Source organism: Chaetura pelagica, unplaced genomic scaffold, assembly GCF_000747805.2.
Source record: "Chaetura pelagica isolate M959 unplaced genomic scaffold, ChaPel_1.0 scaffold548, whole genome shotgun sequence".
NCBI lineage: Eukaryota > Metazoa > Chordata > Aves > Apodiformes > Apodidae > Chaetura > Chaetura pelagica.
This window is the reverse complement of record NW_009970728.1, coordinates 125,791-145,406: the sequence shown is the minus strand read 5'-3', so window position 1 is coordinate 145,406 and position 19,616 is coordinate 125,791. Positions and strand designations below refer to the sequence as shown.

Below are 19,616 nucleotides of genomic sequence, written 5' to 3'. Positions count from 1 at the left end.
CTGGCTCGTGGGGAGCTTCTCATCAACTGACACCCCCAAGTCCTTCTCCTTAGGGCTGCTCTCAATCCATTTTCCACCCAGCCTGTAGTTGTGCTTGGGATTGCCCTGACCCAGATACAGGACCTTGACAATGTAACAGAAGATGATAAAAGCAGAGATGCTGCTGGGCTACCCCTCCAGGGTCTATCCTTCACATACCCCATGAGCTAGCCCACCACAGAAGCTGAGCTTGGGAGGACAGGGCAGGGGGGATTATGGTACTGCTCAGCTGCAAAAGCAGAGACAGTCTCTCCATAAATATTTCCAGGCAGGAAATAAGCCACTGAGGGGTCACATCCCACAACAATCCCAGAGAAGGGGAAACAAGACCTCCCAATCCACCTGGGCTTGATGAGCTCTGCTCCCCCGCCAATTTAACATGGGCTTCAGCACATGCCTATGGCCTAGGGAGAAGCACAGCCAGGAGTGCCCTGGATCAAAACCATGTACATCTGCAACGTGCAGCAGGGTGAAAAGTGAGGGCAGGACGCGGTTTGGAGGAAACAGGCAGAACTCTAGCACAACCAATAGGTGCAGCAACTCAAGTGCTGTACAACAGTTGCCTTGGGAAATTTACAGGATCCCGATGTCAAACTGCATGTCAGGCACCAAGGCACAAAGAGCAGTACAATCTGACTACCGAGGAAAACTACAGCCATCACTGAAGGCAAATTGGGCAATTCCAACACCTAGAGGATGATAAACAAGAACAAAGAGAAGCTTAAAAATTAATCCTAAATGAACTGCTTCTGCAACCTGTCAAAACCACTGCCCGCATCTCATTTGATAATGGACCTGTCAGCAGCTTCTCAGGCTGCAGGGGTCATGGCAGCAACAGAAAGTGCTGCTTTGTTCCCAGGTTTGATATCTGTTTCACCCAGGAAGTGCTTTTGATGTTTTCAGTTTAGGTGTACTCAAAAAGCTCTTGGAAGCAAAGGATTTTACCTACAGCCTCTGGCCCAGAGAAGACAAAAATGGTTTTCTGTGATTTTTATAGAGCTGATATACTCAGCCTAAAACCAGGGATGCTGTACACATGTATCTATTCCACAGGATACACTCGTGCCTCCAAACCTGGGTCACTAGACACTCAGTAGGTGCTCCACCTCTGCCACAGCCTGCTTTCAAACACTTCAGAGACAACACTTGAAAATCAAGTCATGAATATCTTCCACAAAGCCTTGGACCCACTTCCAACAGCTGAAGAGGCCAGTAGGTCTTGAAACAACAGATTCAACATCCCATCCAAAGTGCTCCTTACCAAGCAACAACTATCTATATTTATCAAACTGCCTGAACATGCAGCTGACATTCTGGCTTTGATCTGTTTTTGGTTTCTGCATTATTTGCTGTCACCAAATTATAGTTAACTCTGTATGTGATTCACCTGTGTTTTGCTGTTGGAACAGGCATGCTGCCTCCATCAGAAGGGATGGGACTTGTGCATTTGCTCCTTATTGCTCTCTCTCCTCCCATTAGAAGCACCATGACCACTTCAGACAAGAGAAATACTACAAAATAGCTGAGGATGAAAGACTTCTAGAGATCCATCTAGCCCAAGCCCCTGCTCACAGTAGGCTGCACAACACCGTGTTCAGTTGGGTGTTGAGTATCTCCAAGGATGGAGACTCTACCACCTCCCTAATGCAAACTATGCTAGAGCCCGATCAACCTCATAAGAATATGTTTTAAGTAGAATTGCCTGCACTTCCATTTATGATTCTCATCCCATCACTGGGCACCACAGAAAAGTGTCTTCTCTACTCCCCCACCAGGCATTTATACATATTGGTATATGAGCCTTCTCATCTCCAGGCCAACTAATCCCAGTTTTCCAGCCTTCAGCCTCATGACAGAGCCTTCAACTGCTTTATTACCCTTCACTGGACCTACTCCAGTGTGTCCATGGCTCTGACTTACTAGGGAGTCCAGCACTGGAAACAGCAGATCAGATGTGTCTCACCAAGAGAGGGGAAGAAACTGTTCCTTTTTAAATGGCTTGGTACTTATTTGGTTTTATGAACCACTAGAGTAACAGCAGCTGCCAAGAACTCTATTTAGGAAACTGCCTTCCCAAAGCATACCTCAGTCAGAATTTTCAGGCCTTGACATTTCACATGAACACAGCTTTGCTTCCTACAATGAACAGGAAGACTTGGAAAACTTTATCCCATCTTTATATTTTCTTCAAAATAAAAAGTATTTGTATTCTTGAAAACAACATCAGTTCCTTTTGCTTTTCTGAACAAGGCATGTAAAGATAAATAGCGTAAAACACACAGTTCTGGGATTTAAAAAGCTGAAAGCCTTTCCTAGGACTAATTTATAAAAAGGAACTGTCCCAGAGTGAACAAACTCAGCTTCAGGGCTGACACCTCTCAGTGGCCTCAGATAGTCCATTTCTCTGTACGAGCTTCCACACTTTTGACCAGGCCTTCTCCCAAAACCTCAAAGTCCTCCAGAATTGCCTCCACATTGGGAATGCAGACCAGCTCATTGTTCTGAGTTGCCACCATCCTTCCTTTCATGCTGGAGACCTGCAGGACACAAATAAAACACTGCTCAAAGCGGAGCACCTGCTCAGAGCTGCTTCACAACCTCTGCAAAGCCTAAAGAGAAATAAACTGCCCTCCTGCCTTGTCACATCCAACCCATGCCACACCACTGCACTATGTTCTAAGCTTCACCTTCTAAACACCATACTTGCTCATTATTAAAGACAGGAAATCGCAAGAGTGGCCCTTCCAAGCCTTTTTAGGGTTTAGCCTGGGACCACAGTCCAAATACTATAAGAGAGGAAGAGAAGCAATGGCCAGGGGCATTGTGGAGATGGGAAAAAGATGCATGGGTGCATAGCAGAGGCTGTGTAAGAAGAGTAGATGGTGTATGTAAAAGGGACTGCACCATCACTCAACTACAAGTAAGAGCTGCCTAGGCTCTGCTCTACTCTGGTTTTGGGTGTCAAAACCTCAAGTGGGAAGAGACCTTTGCCTCCACCAAGGCAGTAAAAACCCTCATGTTTAATAAAGCCACACTCAGCTCAGATGCAAGGATCCCCTCCTCACATTTCACCACCTTGAATAACTGGGTTTCACAACTGCAGTTAAGCTGAATGGCCAATGCCCTCTGGCCACAAAGAGAGGAGGGTTAAATCACCCAGAAACTGACAGCAGAAGAGCCTGGGCTGCCAACTCTAAGCTCTGAGTCACTGTTTCTTTGCGTCTCTACTTCATAGAAAGCAGCATGAATCACTCCAGTGTGCCTCACACCTAGCTTAACCACCCTCTAGAGTTTGCCAACCCACACAGTGTAGCTGGAAAACATCTCCGTACATTGAGAGGACTTGGGCAGTATGAACTTAAGCTTGTCAATCCAGCTTATTGCAGGTTGAGTATTTCTAGGCAAGGTGGCAAAAGCCCCAAGAATGGGACAGCCTGCTGCACACACCAAACATCTCAGGCAAATGAGGCATCACTCATCTTCCAGGAGGGGACAAGAGAAGAGCATCTGGGACAGAGCTCTATTCTGACCCATGACAATGGTGCTTGTCCAGGGACATATATTCCCTTCTTAGCACTTGTGATGACTGGAGGTACTGTTGGCTACTGCCCTTGTCTTGGTTTCACTCTTTCTAAGAGGAGACAGAAATAGGAGCTCCATTTTGTTCAGCCCTGAAGGCCCTCAAGGAGTTAAACAAAATTATTACAATGCAGAGAAAATAACTCTCCAAGCTTTCAGGGCATAAAGGTAACATGAAGCTTGAGTAACATGGAGTAAAAAACTCACCTTAAAAGGCTGAGGCTGAAAGCTCAAAGGTTTCCACAAGACTGCAATCACTTCCCCACCATGCTTGTCATAGAAGAACAAGGCAAGATCACTGAAGGCATCCTAGTGGAGAAAATAAACAGAGGCTGTGCCAGACATCTCAGAGCCATCCCTGATTCATTGTCCGTACACACTGACACACAGTAACTCCACACTAGACCAAAGCTGCAACTCTTCCACTGGATTCCCAACAAGTAAAGTAACTGGCAGCCCAGGGACTAGTGTTGGGTGCCTCCTGCTCTCTCTTCTCTCCCAGCCTTGATGGATAAAGTGCAGCCTCTCCAAGTTTTTCAGGCTGACCTCATCGCTGACTACTTCTTGCTGTTCCAGAAAGCAAAAACATGATCCACCACCTCCCACAGGCCTGGAAGAGCACTCAAAAATCAGCATCCACCTTTAGGACATTGGACCCCTTAGGTGACAACCCACTGAGTGTTCCACCATATGGTCTCCTATGAGCTGGGTCTGGCACAACCATGCTGTCCTAGCCCAGTGTCCAACAGTCATACCCAAGATTTCACAACACATCAAAAAGCAAGAGGCAGGCCCTGCCCAGCAGGCAATCCTGCCAAGATACATTTCACTACATGGCAGCAAAACCTAACTGCAGTCAAGGATCTTTCACTGGAGGCCAGCATCTGGAGCTCTGCAATCTGAGCAACAAAGGTATCAAAGCTCCTTCTTCCCCTAGGACAAACTTCACCTGTGCTGTCAGCACACAGTGCCCCAAAAAGAAACGTAACAGCAGAACTTTAACAGAAAGTCTTGAGAGGTACAAAGAGATAGAATGCTCAGTGGAGGTAATGCAGGAATCTCGTCTCCTTGCTCCTGTGTTTCAGCAGCTGTGTCCATGAGTAGCTCCTTTGGTAGTGCTGGGCAGGAGAGCTCAGAGAGATCTTGCATAAAGATATGACTAAAGTCCACAGTCTGGCTTCCTCCAAGTCCAAGCAAGCTGGATTCCCAGCACTGCAAGAAGGCAGGGAATGATATTGCAGCAGAAGTAAACAATGCTGTGTGCAAGCAACTTTTCAAACCCCAAGTCTGGCCCCTGCAGCTCAGCACCGAACACGCTGGTAGCTGGAGATAGGCATCCCAAGTACAGCTGACCAAGACAGCCAAGAAGCTGCTCCCTGATCCTTCTTCATCTTGGTGGAGATTAGCATCAGGCATTCTGGGCAAACAGCCCCCAGCATAAGTACAGTACAAGATTCTGCACATGGCCTCACCAGCTTTGGAGCAACCCACTGCAATAAGTATGTACCCTCTGCTCCCTTGTCATTCTTCTCCATCCCCTTAGATTCCCCAGCTGCAAGTCAGCCACACTCTTACAAAGAAAGGTGTCTGCCAGCACCATTGTATCATGAGGTTTTCATGAGGGCATGCATGAAAAAAAAAAAAAAAATCAGTATCAAAGGCAAGCTTGGAAGGGGTCTTGTATGAACATACCAAGATCACAGCAGCAGGAGAAAAACGTGGATTGGGTTGGTAGTACAAGTGATCCCAAAGGGTGGAGTGGCCTTGTAATAGTTAAGATCTGATAAGTAGGGAAGGGTGGTGTTGTCTGCAACCTTTGGAGCCAGATTTATGGGTTTGGACTTGAAGTACCACAATCAGAAGGCAACACAATTAGGCCATCAAGCTGGAAAGATCCTAAGACCTACCAGTTCATCCCACTTCACAGGATCTTTATGGGAGCAAGGCTGGTCAATGCATTATCTTGCCAAACTGGCTACATAAACCACTGTCTAAAAATATAATTGAGAAAGATACAACCCACCCTGGCACGTCTCAGCTGAGAGCAACGGGTGATGCTCAGAGCCCAGTCAGCAGGGAAGACTCCTCCTTTAGCTGAAAGGCAAAGAGCAGGAGGGAGGGAAAGCTAAAAGAAGGGCAAGAAAGCCCAGGTCACACTGACAGCCAACGTGCAGCTTTCTGAACCAAAGGGGAGCAGAGCATGTGAGAACCTGAAAAAGCCCCACGACTCCGCAGGGCAAGGTTGAGCGCCATGCGATGCTCCTTAAGAGAAAGGTATTTTTTTATAGGAATGTCTTACTGGACTGGAGAGGGGCCAGGAGCGTTTGCAGGAAAGAAGCGCTCCCAGCTCAGCTCATTTCCCAGTAAAACCACTGTTTGGCCTCATACCCAGCACCTCTTATCCAGACAGCAGAGGGCAGATGTTACAAGGTGGCATCCAGTTCAAAATCCCACCCCAGGGCAAGCTTCTGCACCTGCACTGTGCTTAGCATCACCCTCATTACAGTACTCTGGGCCAGCTCCACTGAGCTGTGGAGATGCACATTCAGCTTTTGGGAAACTGCAGCATTTAAAGGGTATGGTATATTAGTCACCACATGTCTATTTGTACAGAGGCTTGGGGAGTAAAAGCAAATGGAGCTCACCTCCCTTGCCACATCCCATGCTCCATGCCTAGCACCACTGGGCTTGTCTGAGCCTGCAAACACCTTCCTTAAGGGAAAATTTAAGAGAAAATGGGGAAAAGGCAGGGAGTGCCTTTGAACCCCTATTCCTTTCTCAAGCTGCTGTGTATCTATGGTTGCAATTCAGCTTTAAAGCCCCAGGGAAAGCCTTCCCTGCTAAGGAGGATCCCTGCTGTCAGCAAAACCTTCAGCTGGTTCCCATCTCACAGAGACATGGGGGGCCTGCAAGCTAAGAGCTGCAATTCAGAGCACCCTCATTGTCATGGGAAAGGGTACATGGAGCCTGGAAGATTAGCTCCAGGTCTGCAAGGAGCCATCTGGGTTGTAGAAATGAAAGGATGGAAAAAGGTGGTGAGTAAAACAATACCACCAAAATAGGATTACTGGATTAAGCATCTTGGGCTGAAGCATGGATTTTGCAACGAGTTAAGAGCTCACTGTTAGTTAACTACATCATTGTTGTTTAGGGGTGTGTTTTTCTCACCTAACCATTTGTCCACCCACTTTTTCACTGCCCCTACCCAGAGGCCGGGCTCATTGCATCAGGGCTGCTGGAAAAAAAGAGATGTTCAGGAAGGTCTCTGCACTCAAAACGTGCCTACCAGCTTGTTCTGCTGCAAGGCAGTTCAACCTCAGTGAACAACCTCAGAACATCTGAGGTGCTCTCAGGAAGAGATCTACCAGAATAAATTTGTATTCTAGCTACTTGCTTCCCACAAATTCATAGTTAATACTGTCCTGTCATCCTACTGTGACTTGCCCTGATGCAAACAGGTTACATGATACAGACAAGAGCCTTTCCCCATGCCCTAAAAAAAAAGGAGCACTGTCAAGAAAACCAGGCTGGGAAGAAATCTGGGTATTATGTTTGGGATTCAGCTGGTAAAAGGTATTTCAAACCATCCAGACTTGTCCCCCTTCCAGTGTCTGATGAGAGCCACACATGCATTCTTGTCACAGGGGTTTGGGGCACTGGCAAAGTGTTATGGCAAGGAAAAAAGCCACACATGTTCTCCTGGCTGCATTAGTAAGTGTGTCTTGTCCATCAATCCTTCAAACCATTTGACACCTAAGTCTCCAGTCACTTTCTGCAGGAAAAATCCAAGGCAGATCTCTGGGAAGGCACCACCAACACTGAAGAAATGCAGCCACAAGTACACTGTCAGGTTTCCTAAAATGCACAAGGGGCTGATGCCTCACTAAGCATATCTGTGCCCACACGTGTAACACTCCCAACGCCAGACACGATGCTAAGGGTCATGCAGCTGCTCTGCAGCCATAAAAGCAGGGAATTTCCTGCATAGATCCAAACTGGAAGGTTTCCTCCAACCTAGGAGAGGCCTCAGAGCTTTTTCAGGTCATATACCTGTCTAGAGTCTCCATTGGAGAAGTCAGCCCTGTCAGTCAAAACAGGAAGGGAACAGTTTCACCTGAAAAGATTTCACCAGTTCCCGTAACCACAGTTTATATATTGTAAGAGACCAAGGGCTTTTAATATCATTAATTCCTTCCTAACATGAAGCAGCAAGATACACATTCCTATGATATGAGAGGAAGAAAGGAAAGGGCCGTAAGTCTTCCAGAAAAGTCTTGTCTGAAGGTGTAAGAAATGCAAAACATTGCTCTACAGGGAAGGATGTTTACAGTTAAGCAGGAAACATATTCCTGCTCATCCACACAGGACAGATCTCCCATGGACAAGATGGGCAGCTACTCTGCCACAAGCTCCTCCACAGGTATATTCAGCCAGAGCAAGCTAAATCTAGGTTAAAGAGCACTTCACATCCAGTGACCCAGCGAGACCAAAGACACAGTAAGAAAGACACAGTCTTTTAACAGCTATTATAGACATGCAGATGGACATCTACATGAGAACAGCTTTGGACCTCCTTTGAGCTTTGTGAGCTCCTGATGCACACAAATGGGCATGGCAAGCAAATCCACAAGTCCTGTGTCCTCTGGATTGCCTAAAGCTGCACTGACCAAGCCCTCCCAAACCACACCCCCAGCAAACATCTGGGAGTTCTGCATCTCACCAGCAGCAATGACACAGACCAGCAGTCACAATGGAGGTCCTATGGGAGCCTCACTGCAGACACTGAAATACAAATTTCTTGCTGGGGAATCCTGGCCAAGACTCAAACCAGGGTTTTTATGCCATGGTGCTCAGGACCATAAAGGGAGGCTGGTGATGTGCTGAGGCTCCAAAGAAGCCCTCTCTGTGGGACGTCTGGCACCTAGTTTCCCTCAAAAATGTCTGTCTGCAAAGCCTTCTTATCTGGACAGGCTTCCAGAACAGGTCTTTTCTATCAGATTTGTCCTGCGTTTGAAGAATTTGCTGTCTGAATCCTACAACCAGCCTTTCAGCCCTACCCAGAGCCTCCCAGGCATCAAAGCAATTCCATAATACCAGCTTCTGCAGCACATCTCCTTGGAGCAGGAAAAACTGAAGCAGCCAGGACTCAACACCTCCTCTCCTTTCACCTTCTTCTCTGATTAGGCTCCTTGAGGAAGGCACACAGCAATCCTTTGGCTCCAGAGTGCTCCTGCTTTGCTAGCCCTTTTGATTTGTGAAAAAGAGGGACCTCCCAGGAGCCAATAGGTTGGAACAGGAGAAAAGTGGTTCTCCTGGTGAGTGGATCAAGGACATCAAGGAAGATGCTGCTCCCTACACCTTCTCAGGTCCACTAGTATGCCAAGGCTTTTAAATCCCCTTTTTATGTGAGAAGCTCAAAAAAGTGAAGATTTTTTTTTCTACTCCTAGAAGAGAATAAAATTCCACAGCACCACTGCAGGTTGAATGTCTTCCTCCATTGCTATAAACTCACTATGGCTGCACCATCAGCCTCAGCTACAACCTGTTGCCCAATTCTGAGGTTTGAGCTACTAAGGGAGAGCAAATTGCTCTGAGTCAAAGCCAGCCCAGTTCTTCCATGTGCCTTCACACCAAAATGTCTCATAAGGATCCTCTACTGTCACCACACTCTTCGAGCACCAACTTCTTGCTGCATTTGTATCACCCCTGGGCCTCCCAGCCTGCAGGATAAGGAGGAACTGAATGTTGCTTAGAGCAGTGAAAGACAGGGAAGGAGTAACACAAATGTGCTGGAGAGCCTACCAGTCAAAGCCAGGGCAAAGCACAAAGCCAGTGCAAAGTCCCACCTTTAAGCGACAACATTGTTACGCTGAGACACCAAGCCAGATGATTGCTGATGGGGTAGTTTCTACTGAGAGCTCAGCTTCTCAGTCACCTAAGAGGTGACCTTGCAGGTGACGCTGCAGGGAAAAGTCAGCTTGTGATGCCCTCCAACATACGCGGACACGTGTGAGTTATTTGAGAGCATGTGCAGCATCACCTCTGTGATTTTCCCAAGAGAGGAAACACCTGCTTGCCCAGAAAAAGATATTTATCAGAGTCTTCAGGTCTGCCTGCTACTGATCTAGAAGCTACAAGAACCAAGGGAACTGGTACTGCAAGATGCCTCCAACACAACACCTGCAAGAGAACAGACTCATACCTCTCTCAAGTCTTCAAGAGGAGAAAAAGCCCGCTAAACAGGACTGCCAAGGCAGATTTCAGGCTTTCTGCCCTACAGCTCACTCTTCAGAGAAACCTGTGACCAGTTCCTACTCTGTTCCCTCTCAAGAACCCTCGAGCCAAAGACCATGAGACACCAAGCAAATGCAACACTGCTTCCAAAAAGACAATGTGACCTTTGCTCATATGCCTGTTTCTTCACTGGGATGTCCATATATTGGATTTAGGAGCAGCTGTAATTAGTAACCCAACCAAACCCTACTCTGAGTCTATTATTACCTGTGTTGGAGAACACAGGCTTGCATGTCACTACTGACTGGAGCAATTATGTCATTATCCTTTAATGAAAGCTGCTTCCCAGGGAAGTACCTTTCACTTCTGGAGCCATCTGTTGGCACCAAGTTGACTAGAACCACCAAAGAAGTCTGTAAACTGCAACATACACCAGTGACTTTCCTGATCAAGTGCTTCAGTAAGCAGTCATTTGCTGCGAGCCTGCCCTCCTTATAGGCTTGTCCAGCTGTCTTCAGCTCTTCTTGGAGCATCCTACCAGGTCCCAGAGTCACTTAGCCCAAATCCCTCCTGAGACAGGGAGGCTCCAGCCCTGTGCATACAGGCACCTCCAGCACCTTGGCAGCTGCTGAAAGGCTCCATTTAGCTCTACCCTGCCCTTCCAACATAGAGTGGAGAGGGATTTTAGGCTTAAGGAACTCCAGTTCCGACCCAGATCTAGGCCTCTCTGCTGAGGTTTCATGGTGGCAGGTCAAATCTTCATCAAACAGGGAACAGAAAGGAGGGGCTGTTCTTGATATTCCTCCTCAGATCCAGATGCCAGGAAAGAGCAAAATAGCAAACAGTTCTCAATTGCTGTGCCTCCTGCTGCCTTTTAGAAGTCTTCTGTAGGGTGCTTCTACCCCTCCTTCTTGCCTGCCCTGGACCTCTAAAAAAACCCCAAATAATCTCTGCAACATCCTCTAGCTTCAAAACCACCTTCCTGCTCAAAGGCAGGACAGCATTAAGTACTACTCTTTCCTCTCTCCTCCATGAATTATTTCCAGCTGAAAAAGCAGCACTACTTGCAGGGAAATTGTGGGACAGTTTTGAGGTCTTGCATGCAGCCCCATCTCTCACCTTCAAACAAACTCTTGCAAAAGTTTTCATCTAGGTTAAGGTGAAAAGAGAGCTTGAATTCAAGGGGCCTAGAACCCTTGAGCGTGAACTGGAGTTTTAATTCATGCACCCTGGCAATTCTATCTGTGGACCTTGAGGCAAGATCTGGCCCTTCTGCTGTCCCTTGCAGCTGCTACCACCACCAAGCTTGGCAGTGGCAGAAAAAAACTCAGTGTCTGTGTGGGATTAGCCAACTTGGTGGCCAGCAAATGCTAAATGCTGCAGAGCCCACAGGAGGCAGCCAAGGAAGAGAAGAGATGCTCCCCAAAGATGTGCCTCTCCTGCAGGCATACCCCCATTCCCAACACAAGCTTAGAGAGAATCTTCAGGCAAGAGAAGCATATGGAAAAGTGAACAAAACCCTCCCAGCATGTCAGTTCAGAAGAGGGCAAAAGAAAAGCCCCCTGATGTGTCCTCTGCCCCAGGAGGGCTGGCAGGGCAGCTGGGAGTTGCCAGAGCACAGTTAAAGCCACCCCAGCTCCAGCTCTGCCTTCCACCAAGCTGCCACCAGCACAGCTTGACTGCTGCAGCAACCCGAGGAGACAACACACACCGCAACAAGGGAAATGCCAGCCAGATGTTAGTAAACAAATTTTCACAGTAGTGGCCAAACACTGTGACAGGGAGCCGGGAAATCTCCACCCCTGGAGATAGCTGGCATGCAAGAGGGCTGTGCTCTGTGCAGCCTGCTCCCATGTCAAAGCTGGCTCTGCCCTCAGAGGGGAACAGAGCAGGAGACCTAGACAGTACGATTTTAGGCTTAAGGAACTCCAGTTCCGACCCAGATCTAGGCCTCTCTGCTGAGGTTTCATGGTGGCAGGTCAAATCTTCATCAAACAGGGAACAGAAAGGAGGGGCTGTTCTTGATATTCCTCCTCAGATCCAGATGCCAGGAAAGAGCAAAATAGCAAACAGTTCTCAATTGCTGTGCCTCCTGCTGCCTTTTAGAAGTCTTCTGTAGGGTGCTTCTACCCCTCCTTCTTGCCTGCCCTGGACCTCTAAAAAAACCCCAAATAATCTCTGCAACATCCTCTAGCTTCAAAACCACCTTCCTGCTCAAAGGCAGGACAGCATTAAGTACTACTCTTTCCTCTCTCCTCCATGAATTATTTCCAGCTGAAAAAGCAGCACTACTTGCAGGGAAATTGTGGGACAGTTTTGAGGTCTTGCATGCAGCCCCATCTCTCACCTTCAAACAAACTCTTGCAAAAGTTTTCATCTAGGTTAAGGTGAAAAGAGAGCTTGAATTCAAGGGGCCTAGAACCCTTGAGCGTGAACTGGAGTTTTAATTCATGCACCCTGGCAATTCTATCTGTGGACCTTGAGGCAAGATCTGGCCCTTCTGCTGTCCCTTGCAGCTGCTACCACCACCAAGCTTGGCAGTGGCAGAAAAAAACTCAGTGTCTGTGTGGGATTAGCCAACTTGGTGGCCAGCAAATGCTAAATGCTGCAGAGCCCACAGGAGGCAGCCAAGGAAGAGAAGAGATGCTCCCCAAAGATGTGCCTCTCCTGCAGGCATACCCCCATTCCCAACACAAGCTTAGAGAGAATCTTCAGGCAAGAGAAGCATATGGAAAAGTGAACAAAACCCTCCCAGCATGTCAGTTCAGAAGAGGGCAAAAGAAAAGCCCCCTGATGTGTCCTCTGCCCCAGGAGGGCTGGCAGGGCAGCTGGGAGTTGCCAGAGCACAGCCAAAGCCACCCCAGCTCCAGCTCTGCCTTCCACCAAGCTGCCACCAGCACAGCTTGACTGCTGCAGCAACCCGAGGAGACAACACACACCGCAACAAGGGAAATGCCAGCCAGATGTTAGTAAACAAATTTTCACAGTAGTGGCCAAACACTGTGACAGGGAGCCGGGAAATCTCCACCCCTGGAGATAGCTGGCATGCAAGAGGGCTGTGCTCTGTGCAGCCTGCTCCCATGTCAAAGCTGGCTCTGCCCTCAGAGGGGAACAGAGCAGGAGACCTAGACAGTACCCTTCCTGCCAAAGCCAGTTTGCAATCCCTTCAGACACTGCTCACTGCACTTCCATGGGTAAGGGATGATGGAACTTGAAAATCCAGCCAGGTTCTCAAAAAAGGGCATCACAGCCCCACCTCTCTACACACTAACATTTACTTAGCTACAGCACAGAAAGCTGGGAAGGGTCAAAGAGAAAAAAGCTGCATATCTGCAAAGTACTGGCTGTTCAGATACGGTGTGAATCACTGCTGCCATGCCTCAGCTTGCCTATCTCTGCAGCTTGCTGAAGATGTGGTGTGGCCACACAGTAGAAAAGCACTGGGCTGATGACTTTGGACACTGATGTTCTCCATATACCCACATAACCAACTTCCTCTTCCACCATGCATGTAACCAGCCACAGAGAAATCATCCTGTGACCAATATTCAGCCTTGGTGGCTCATGCAAGTGAAACAGCAGGAGGTCTACTGGTACCATCCTGTACATCTCCCAGTAAGTAAGTGTAGCTGTAGTCCATTAGAATCACAGAATCACTGAATTGCTGGAGTTGGAATGGACCTCTAGAGATCATCTAGTCAGCTCTCCCACTGAAGTAGGATAACCTAGAGCACTTTACACAGGACTGCATCCAGGTGGGTTCTGAATATCCCCAGAAATGGAGACTTCATAACCTCCCTGGGCAGCCTGTTCCAGTGCTCTGTCACTCTCACTGTAAAGAGATTTTCCTTCACATTTAAGTTGAACTTCTATGTTCCAACTTGTACCCGTTGCCACTCATTCTGACACTGGGAACTACTGAGAAGAGCCTGTCTCCCTCTTCCTTTCACCCACCCTTTAGATACTTGTATACATTGATAAGGTCTCCCCTCAGCCTTCCCATCTCCAAGCTAAAGAGTCCCAGCTTTTTCCTCATAAGAGAGATGCTCCAATGCCCCAGTCATCTTTGCTACCCTCCTCTGGACTCTCCAGTAGCTCCCTGCCTCTCTTGAACTGGGGAGCCCAGAACTGGATGCAGTATTCCAGCTGTAGTCTCACCAGGGCAGAGCAGAGAGGAAGAATGACCTCCCTCGACCTACCAGCCACACTCTTCTTTATGCAACCTAGGATTCCAATGGCTCTCTTGGCAGCAAGGGCACACTCCTGGCTCAGGGATCATTTAGTGTCTATCAGGACTTCAAGACCCTTCTTCTCCAAATTGCTTTCCAGCAGATCCACCCCTAACCTATACTGGTGCTTGAACACCCCAGCTGGTGCAAGAAGCCATGAAAAATCCATTAAGTGCCTAGAGACAAATGGCTTAAAGATACTTCTGCATTGAAACATCACGTTCTTCAGAAAGAGCTCCAGGTTCTTTGCATCTGAGGTAATTCTCACATCAGCAGCATTCCCATTTCCATGGAACAGGTAGTGCATTCACCAGGTCTTCTGCTGAAGGAGCAATTTTGGATGCAAATAAAGCATGACCATCACATGCAAAATACATCAAGATGTCACCAACTAGGTCCTGCAGTGGCAGGCAACTAATGAGCTGAAGGCCAGAAGACAGGTCCCCCTTAGACCATCAGCCCCCTGTGCCTCCCCAAGGGGCTGTGCTTACCCTCAGCTCCTGGAGGTAGCACTGTACAGGGTCATAATCCACCACAGGAAAGAGGATCTTCACAGAAGTGCTGTTCTTCACCACACCCCTGGAAAATGACTTTAGTGGCCTGTCCACGCTCTCCAGCTGACGAGGAATCTGGTTTGGATTCAGGTGGATTAGGACATCGTAGAAGTCCAAAGGAGGGCGGAAGACCATCTGCAGGGAGAAAAGACTACTCAATATACAATACAGGCAAGCAAGAAAGATAAAAAATGTTTTCAAAGTCCTTGCTGGCATTTTATTCCCTTCTTAGAAAACAGTAAACCAAAGCCAAAATTTCACAGAATCACAGAATCGTCATGATTGAAAAAGACTTCTAGGATCACAAAGCCAAAATTTATGTGAGATTACTGTCATAAGTTTGCCAAAACATCCACATGAAAAACACAGCTGTGTTGGGAGACACAAGGAGCTCCAGCACTTACTGTCCACCCTACTTCTCATGAGCTGAGACAGGTCTGTGATCCAGCATGGGCTCTGCTCACATTGGAAGGACGTGACCCTCACTCCCCTATACCCCATGCCAACACCATAACAAAGACTCTGTCGATGGCAAACTGGTTCCTCCATGGCCAATTCCTGGTGGATCAGCTAAATGTTCTCTGGACTATCAAAGCACACCAGGAAGGACACTCGATGGCCACAGCCCAACTGTACAACAAGCTCAAACCTTACAGAAGGGAGATGCTCCCTACCCACATGAGACATCTAGCTAGAAGGACTACAGTAGCAGTTTCCCAGAGGGCAGAAAAATGTAACTGCTGCTCCCATGATTTGGAATGGTCCCTGGAGAAAAACCTTCCATGGGGGCAAACATGGTCTTTATAAGCTGTGATCACAACCCCAGGAAGCCCAACTGAATGCATAACAGTGGGGCTGGCAGTTGAGACAGGGACAGACAGTGAGCTGAGACAGGTAACCACATCACATATGACATGTGTCCCGGAATGAAGAGAGTCAAGAAGCTAACGGGAGCAGAACAACACCCAGGGGACACAAGGAGCTGTGTAGTAACAGGATGGCCCTGTATGTCCAACAGGAGTTGTCCCAGAGGGCAACAGCATCTTCCATCAGGTAGAGAGAGGGTGAGAGCAAGCCTCATCAATGGAGAGGAGCAATCCAAGATACAAATATTTGGAGAGGCAGAATCTGGCACTGTGGAGGCAGATGTATTAAAATAGAAAAAAGCTTAGAACTACGTGTCCATGTTTGTGGAATAAAGGATGCAGGGACATGAACAGAGACATGAACCCAATTTGGTGGGAGCATCCTCTTAGATATGTGGGAAGAGAAGGCAACTCCCAAGTTGTACCAGAGGCTCTTCCCTCCTCCCATCCCCACACTTTGCTTATAAAGATGGCTAAACTACATACGGCCTTGCTCCTCTGCTTAAATCAAAACATCTTCCTGAGTGCCTGCTAGCATCCCACCAAAACTTCCACCAACCTAGGCTTGCTTAATCTTCAGCACACAAGCCAGATTTGCTAATTACACCAAAACAGTCTCCCAGAGGCACCATGTGCTCTGGCCATGGACATGCAATTGATTTCACACAGGAACACTGTGGGTTTGCTCATGCCCCAAGAAAACCGGAGAATACAAAATAAATGTTCCCTAGTCAATGATATTTCACCTGAAGTTGTTACCCAGAGATGAGCCCCTAGAAGCAGGGTAGCACAGTGAGGCACCAGCTTCCCAGCTCCCATCCTTGCTGCTCCTCATCCTGGGGCAACCACGTGTGGCCACAGCCTGAATCCTACTAACACATCCCAGTGATTATCACCAAAGACCACTGTGCTTTTCCAGAGCCTGAAAAACCTTGTGCTGGCAGCCCAAAGGGTTACCTTCACATCCTGGCTGTTGAGTGGGTCAAGGAGCTGCTCCTCTAGGGCCCGGAGAGACTCTGAGGCCAGCACAACAAGGCGCTGCAGGATCTGGGGAGGGAAAAAAGCCAGAGTGTGAAACTCTGCAGTCCTGGATGTAGCAAAGACCCCACTCACCCACACAGCTATGGGAGCTGGGAGCAAGGAACTGCCCCAAGCTGGCAGCCAACATTGTGCAAGGACAGAGGGCCCAGCTCACCTGTGCTGAAGGTCGCTCTTGGGTCCACATGGAGCTCCACTGGTCTTTGGGGGTGGCAATGAACATGACAGGGAGGCGAGAGCGAGCAGCCATAAACTTGTTCTTGATCTCTGTGCAGTCAGCATCTGGAGAAGTCAGACAAATGGGTGAGATGCTCTGCCTCATTCACAGCTGTCTGGCCTCCTCACCCCTGTGCTGCAGCCCAGGAAAGGGCACCACTGTGGGCTTTTACTCGCTCCCTCCCTCTGATCCTACATCCACATGCAACCAGAGCTCCATCACCATGGGCTTGCTCTGCTCTCTCAGTTCCCTTTGCATTGATCTGCAGCAAGATCTGGAGACAGAATGTAGGGCTAGATGGACTTTTGTTCTAAACACACCCAGATGGGCACAGACATGGCTTCAAGACAGGGCACTGCAAACTGACACTATAAGCTAATCACAGAGCTCGTGTCCAAAGAATTTTCTACTTTGTTGGGTTCTTTCCCTCAACTGAGTGGGAAAAAAACAGCTCTTTGGCCAAAAATACTTCTGATTTTGTTCATTAAAAAACTGGAGGGTGGAAAAATACCTGTTTCCAAAACTCAGTTCTGTCTCTCAAAAAAGAAAAAGGTGAGGGAGCACTGAAACCCACAGACACAGCTGCTTGCTACAGCACTGCCCACACCATTCCCAAGCAGCTTTACCTTTTCTTATAAATCAGCCTTAAAAGCTAAGGGTTGCTATCTCTCCCACCCCAGCACCACCCAAAGATAATTCTGTGATCTCTTCTGGCTCCTGGGAAAAGATGGCAAGTATCCAAAAGACAATCAACAGACAAAACACAAGGAAGAGGGGAGGCCGGCAGGTCTACTTGGATGCACCAATGTGCTGCTTTGGGAACCAGAGACACCTATCAGGAATGCTGAGGAGGTAACAAAACTTGGAGCACGTAACAAAACTTGGAGGACTGCAGCCCTTTTCCCTTGCAGGTTTTGAAATCGGGGACTAGCAGATCATTCCCATGACCTGAGTGGCTCATGGGGAGTCCTGAAGCAGACACAGCACAGGAGGCTTTGAAGCTTCCTGTTCAGGAGCCTGACCAGCCTCTGAGCACAAACAAAGGCTTAGCCCCCAAGAGCCAAGGCAAATTCTCCATCTAAAATGACAGCTACAAAGGAATACAGGGCTTCACACAACCTCATGCAATACCGCGCCAGCTTGTCACAGATTTCATCAAAACCAGAGCAGCAGAGCATCACCACCAAGATCCACCTCTTCAAGAGCAGATGGGGAAATAATTCCAGTGCCACAACCAAACCCACCCTGAAGACAAGTTAAGCACAGCAGGACAGGAGCAAGTAAGTGGAAAATCTTCTGCCTCAAACAAAAGCTGTAATGCCACCATGTATACAAGATCCTCAGAGCCAGGAGCTGATGAAGGAGGACCCAAGACCATCATGCTGCAGCTCTCCTGTGCTCTACCTGCTCACCTGTGAGGCCAGCATTCAGGTTGACAATCAGAGGGTTATTTTTCCAGTCAAAGGTTGCCAGCAGGTCAAGGAAGCGCAGGAACCCCACCTGGGGAGAGCTGCAGGCAAGACAAAACTGTTTGATAACAGTGCTTGCTCCCCTGGCACCAAGAGCGACTTGGGGATGACTTAGCAATGCCTAGGCCACTCACAGCCCAAGAATGGATGTCTGTGGTGGGACACAGAAGTCCAGAACAAGTACAAGGCCCTTACCATTCTACAAATCCCTAGGGCACGTCTTTCCCCCTTCTTTCTCACACCCCAAATAAAATAAACCAGTAGAAAGCAAAATATTGTCCCCTAATTGACCCATCTCCCACCAATGCCCACACGTGGACTCTCAGGGTTGGACCAAGAGGGAAGCGGAGAAGCCTGCTCCCATCTCCAGTGCAGCTCTGAATGCCAGCCAAGCTCCCACTGTCCCTTTTCCTCTGTGACAACACATGTGCAAAGTGAGATAGATGGGTAAATGGGGCTTCTGCCAGCAGGGTATTTTAGGGGACATGAAAACACTCCAGGTATCAGGCTGTTAGTCCTGCTACTCTGGGGAAAGAAACCAGACCTCAAGTGCATGGCAGAGTAACCTGAAGAAAAAACGCTCTCTTTAACTTCATTTCACTCTCTCTGGACTGCATCCCATCCAGCTGCCAGGCACCAACAAGAAACTGGCCCTGTGGGGTTATTTACCACCACACTGCTCACTTCAGCTTTCAGCAGCAGCCCTCTGGCCCCTCCCTCAGGAGCCCTCTCCAGGAGGGAGGTTGGAGTCACCAGCACCCACCATGACATCCTTCCCAGGAAGCTCAGGAGCCCCAGCACTGATAGTCACCACACAGCTCTTGCCCCTACTTCTCCCAGGCATCACCTCCAGAAGGGGTGTCCTGTGCCAGTTATTTGTGCTACGAGCACCCACAGACTACAGGGATGCTTTCTCCCATCCCTACCTCCTTTTCCACTTCACTGCTGAGCACACTGGGCAGGGCAAGCCATGGCCCTGAAGCATCTCCATCTTGCTCTGGCATGCTGCTGCCAACAGGGCTTGGGACAGTGTTTTGGTAGCACAGAGGCCTCATGCTCACTGCTGTGCCCCCTTCCCAGCACCTCCTGACCTATCAGCATCATATCCCTCCTGCATCCCAGGAAAAGGGCCCTAAATCCCCACCAGACCAGCCTAGGCTCCTTGTCCTCACCTGGGTGGCGTGAAGGGGGCTGGGTGGAGGAAGAGAAACGCCACAAGAAGGTCCACACACTCCTCAGAGATGCTGTCACTCAGGAGCTGTGCGCAGACCCACCGCTTGGCCAGCCGGCAAGTGCTGCCAAAGACAGGGTGCTGCTGCTGGAGCCTGTGGGAAGGGAAACAACCCATTGCTCAAACAACACATCCCAGGACTCAAAATGCCTTTTTGGCA

The 19,616-nt window shown here is 48.6% G+C and overlaps 1 protein-coding gene across 1 annotated transcript in view; it reads right to left on the bottom strand.

Moving 5' to 3' along the window:
- Positions 1-2,198: 2,198 nt before the first annotated feature.
- NOL6 (nucleolar protein 6 (RNA-associated)) overlaps positions 2,199-19,616 on the bottom strand; it is a 28,453-nt gene continuing 11,035 nt past the window's right edge. Inside the window, exons 19-25 of the mRNA XM_010007141.1 lie at positions 19,398-19,550; positions 18,169-18,266; positions 16,697-16,821; positions 16,459-16,548; positions 14,573-14,770; positions 3,826-3,927; positions 2,199-2,576 (exon numbers count right to left, since the gene is read on the bottom strand). Coding sequence (XP_010005443.1) covers positions 2,427-2,576; positions 3,826-3,927; positions 14,573-14,770; positions 16,459-16,548; positions 16,697-16,821; positions 18,169-18,266; positions 19,398-19,550 — 916 coding nt within the window. The 3' untranslated portion in view covers positions 2,199-2,426. The remainder of the gene's footprint in view (positions 2,577-3,825; positions 3,928-14,572; positions 14,771-16,458; positions 16,549-16,696; positions 16,822-18,168; positions 18,267-19,397; positions 19,551-19,616) is intronic.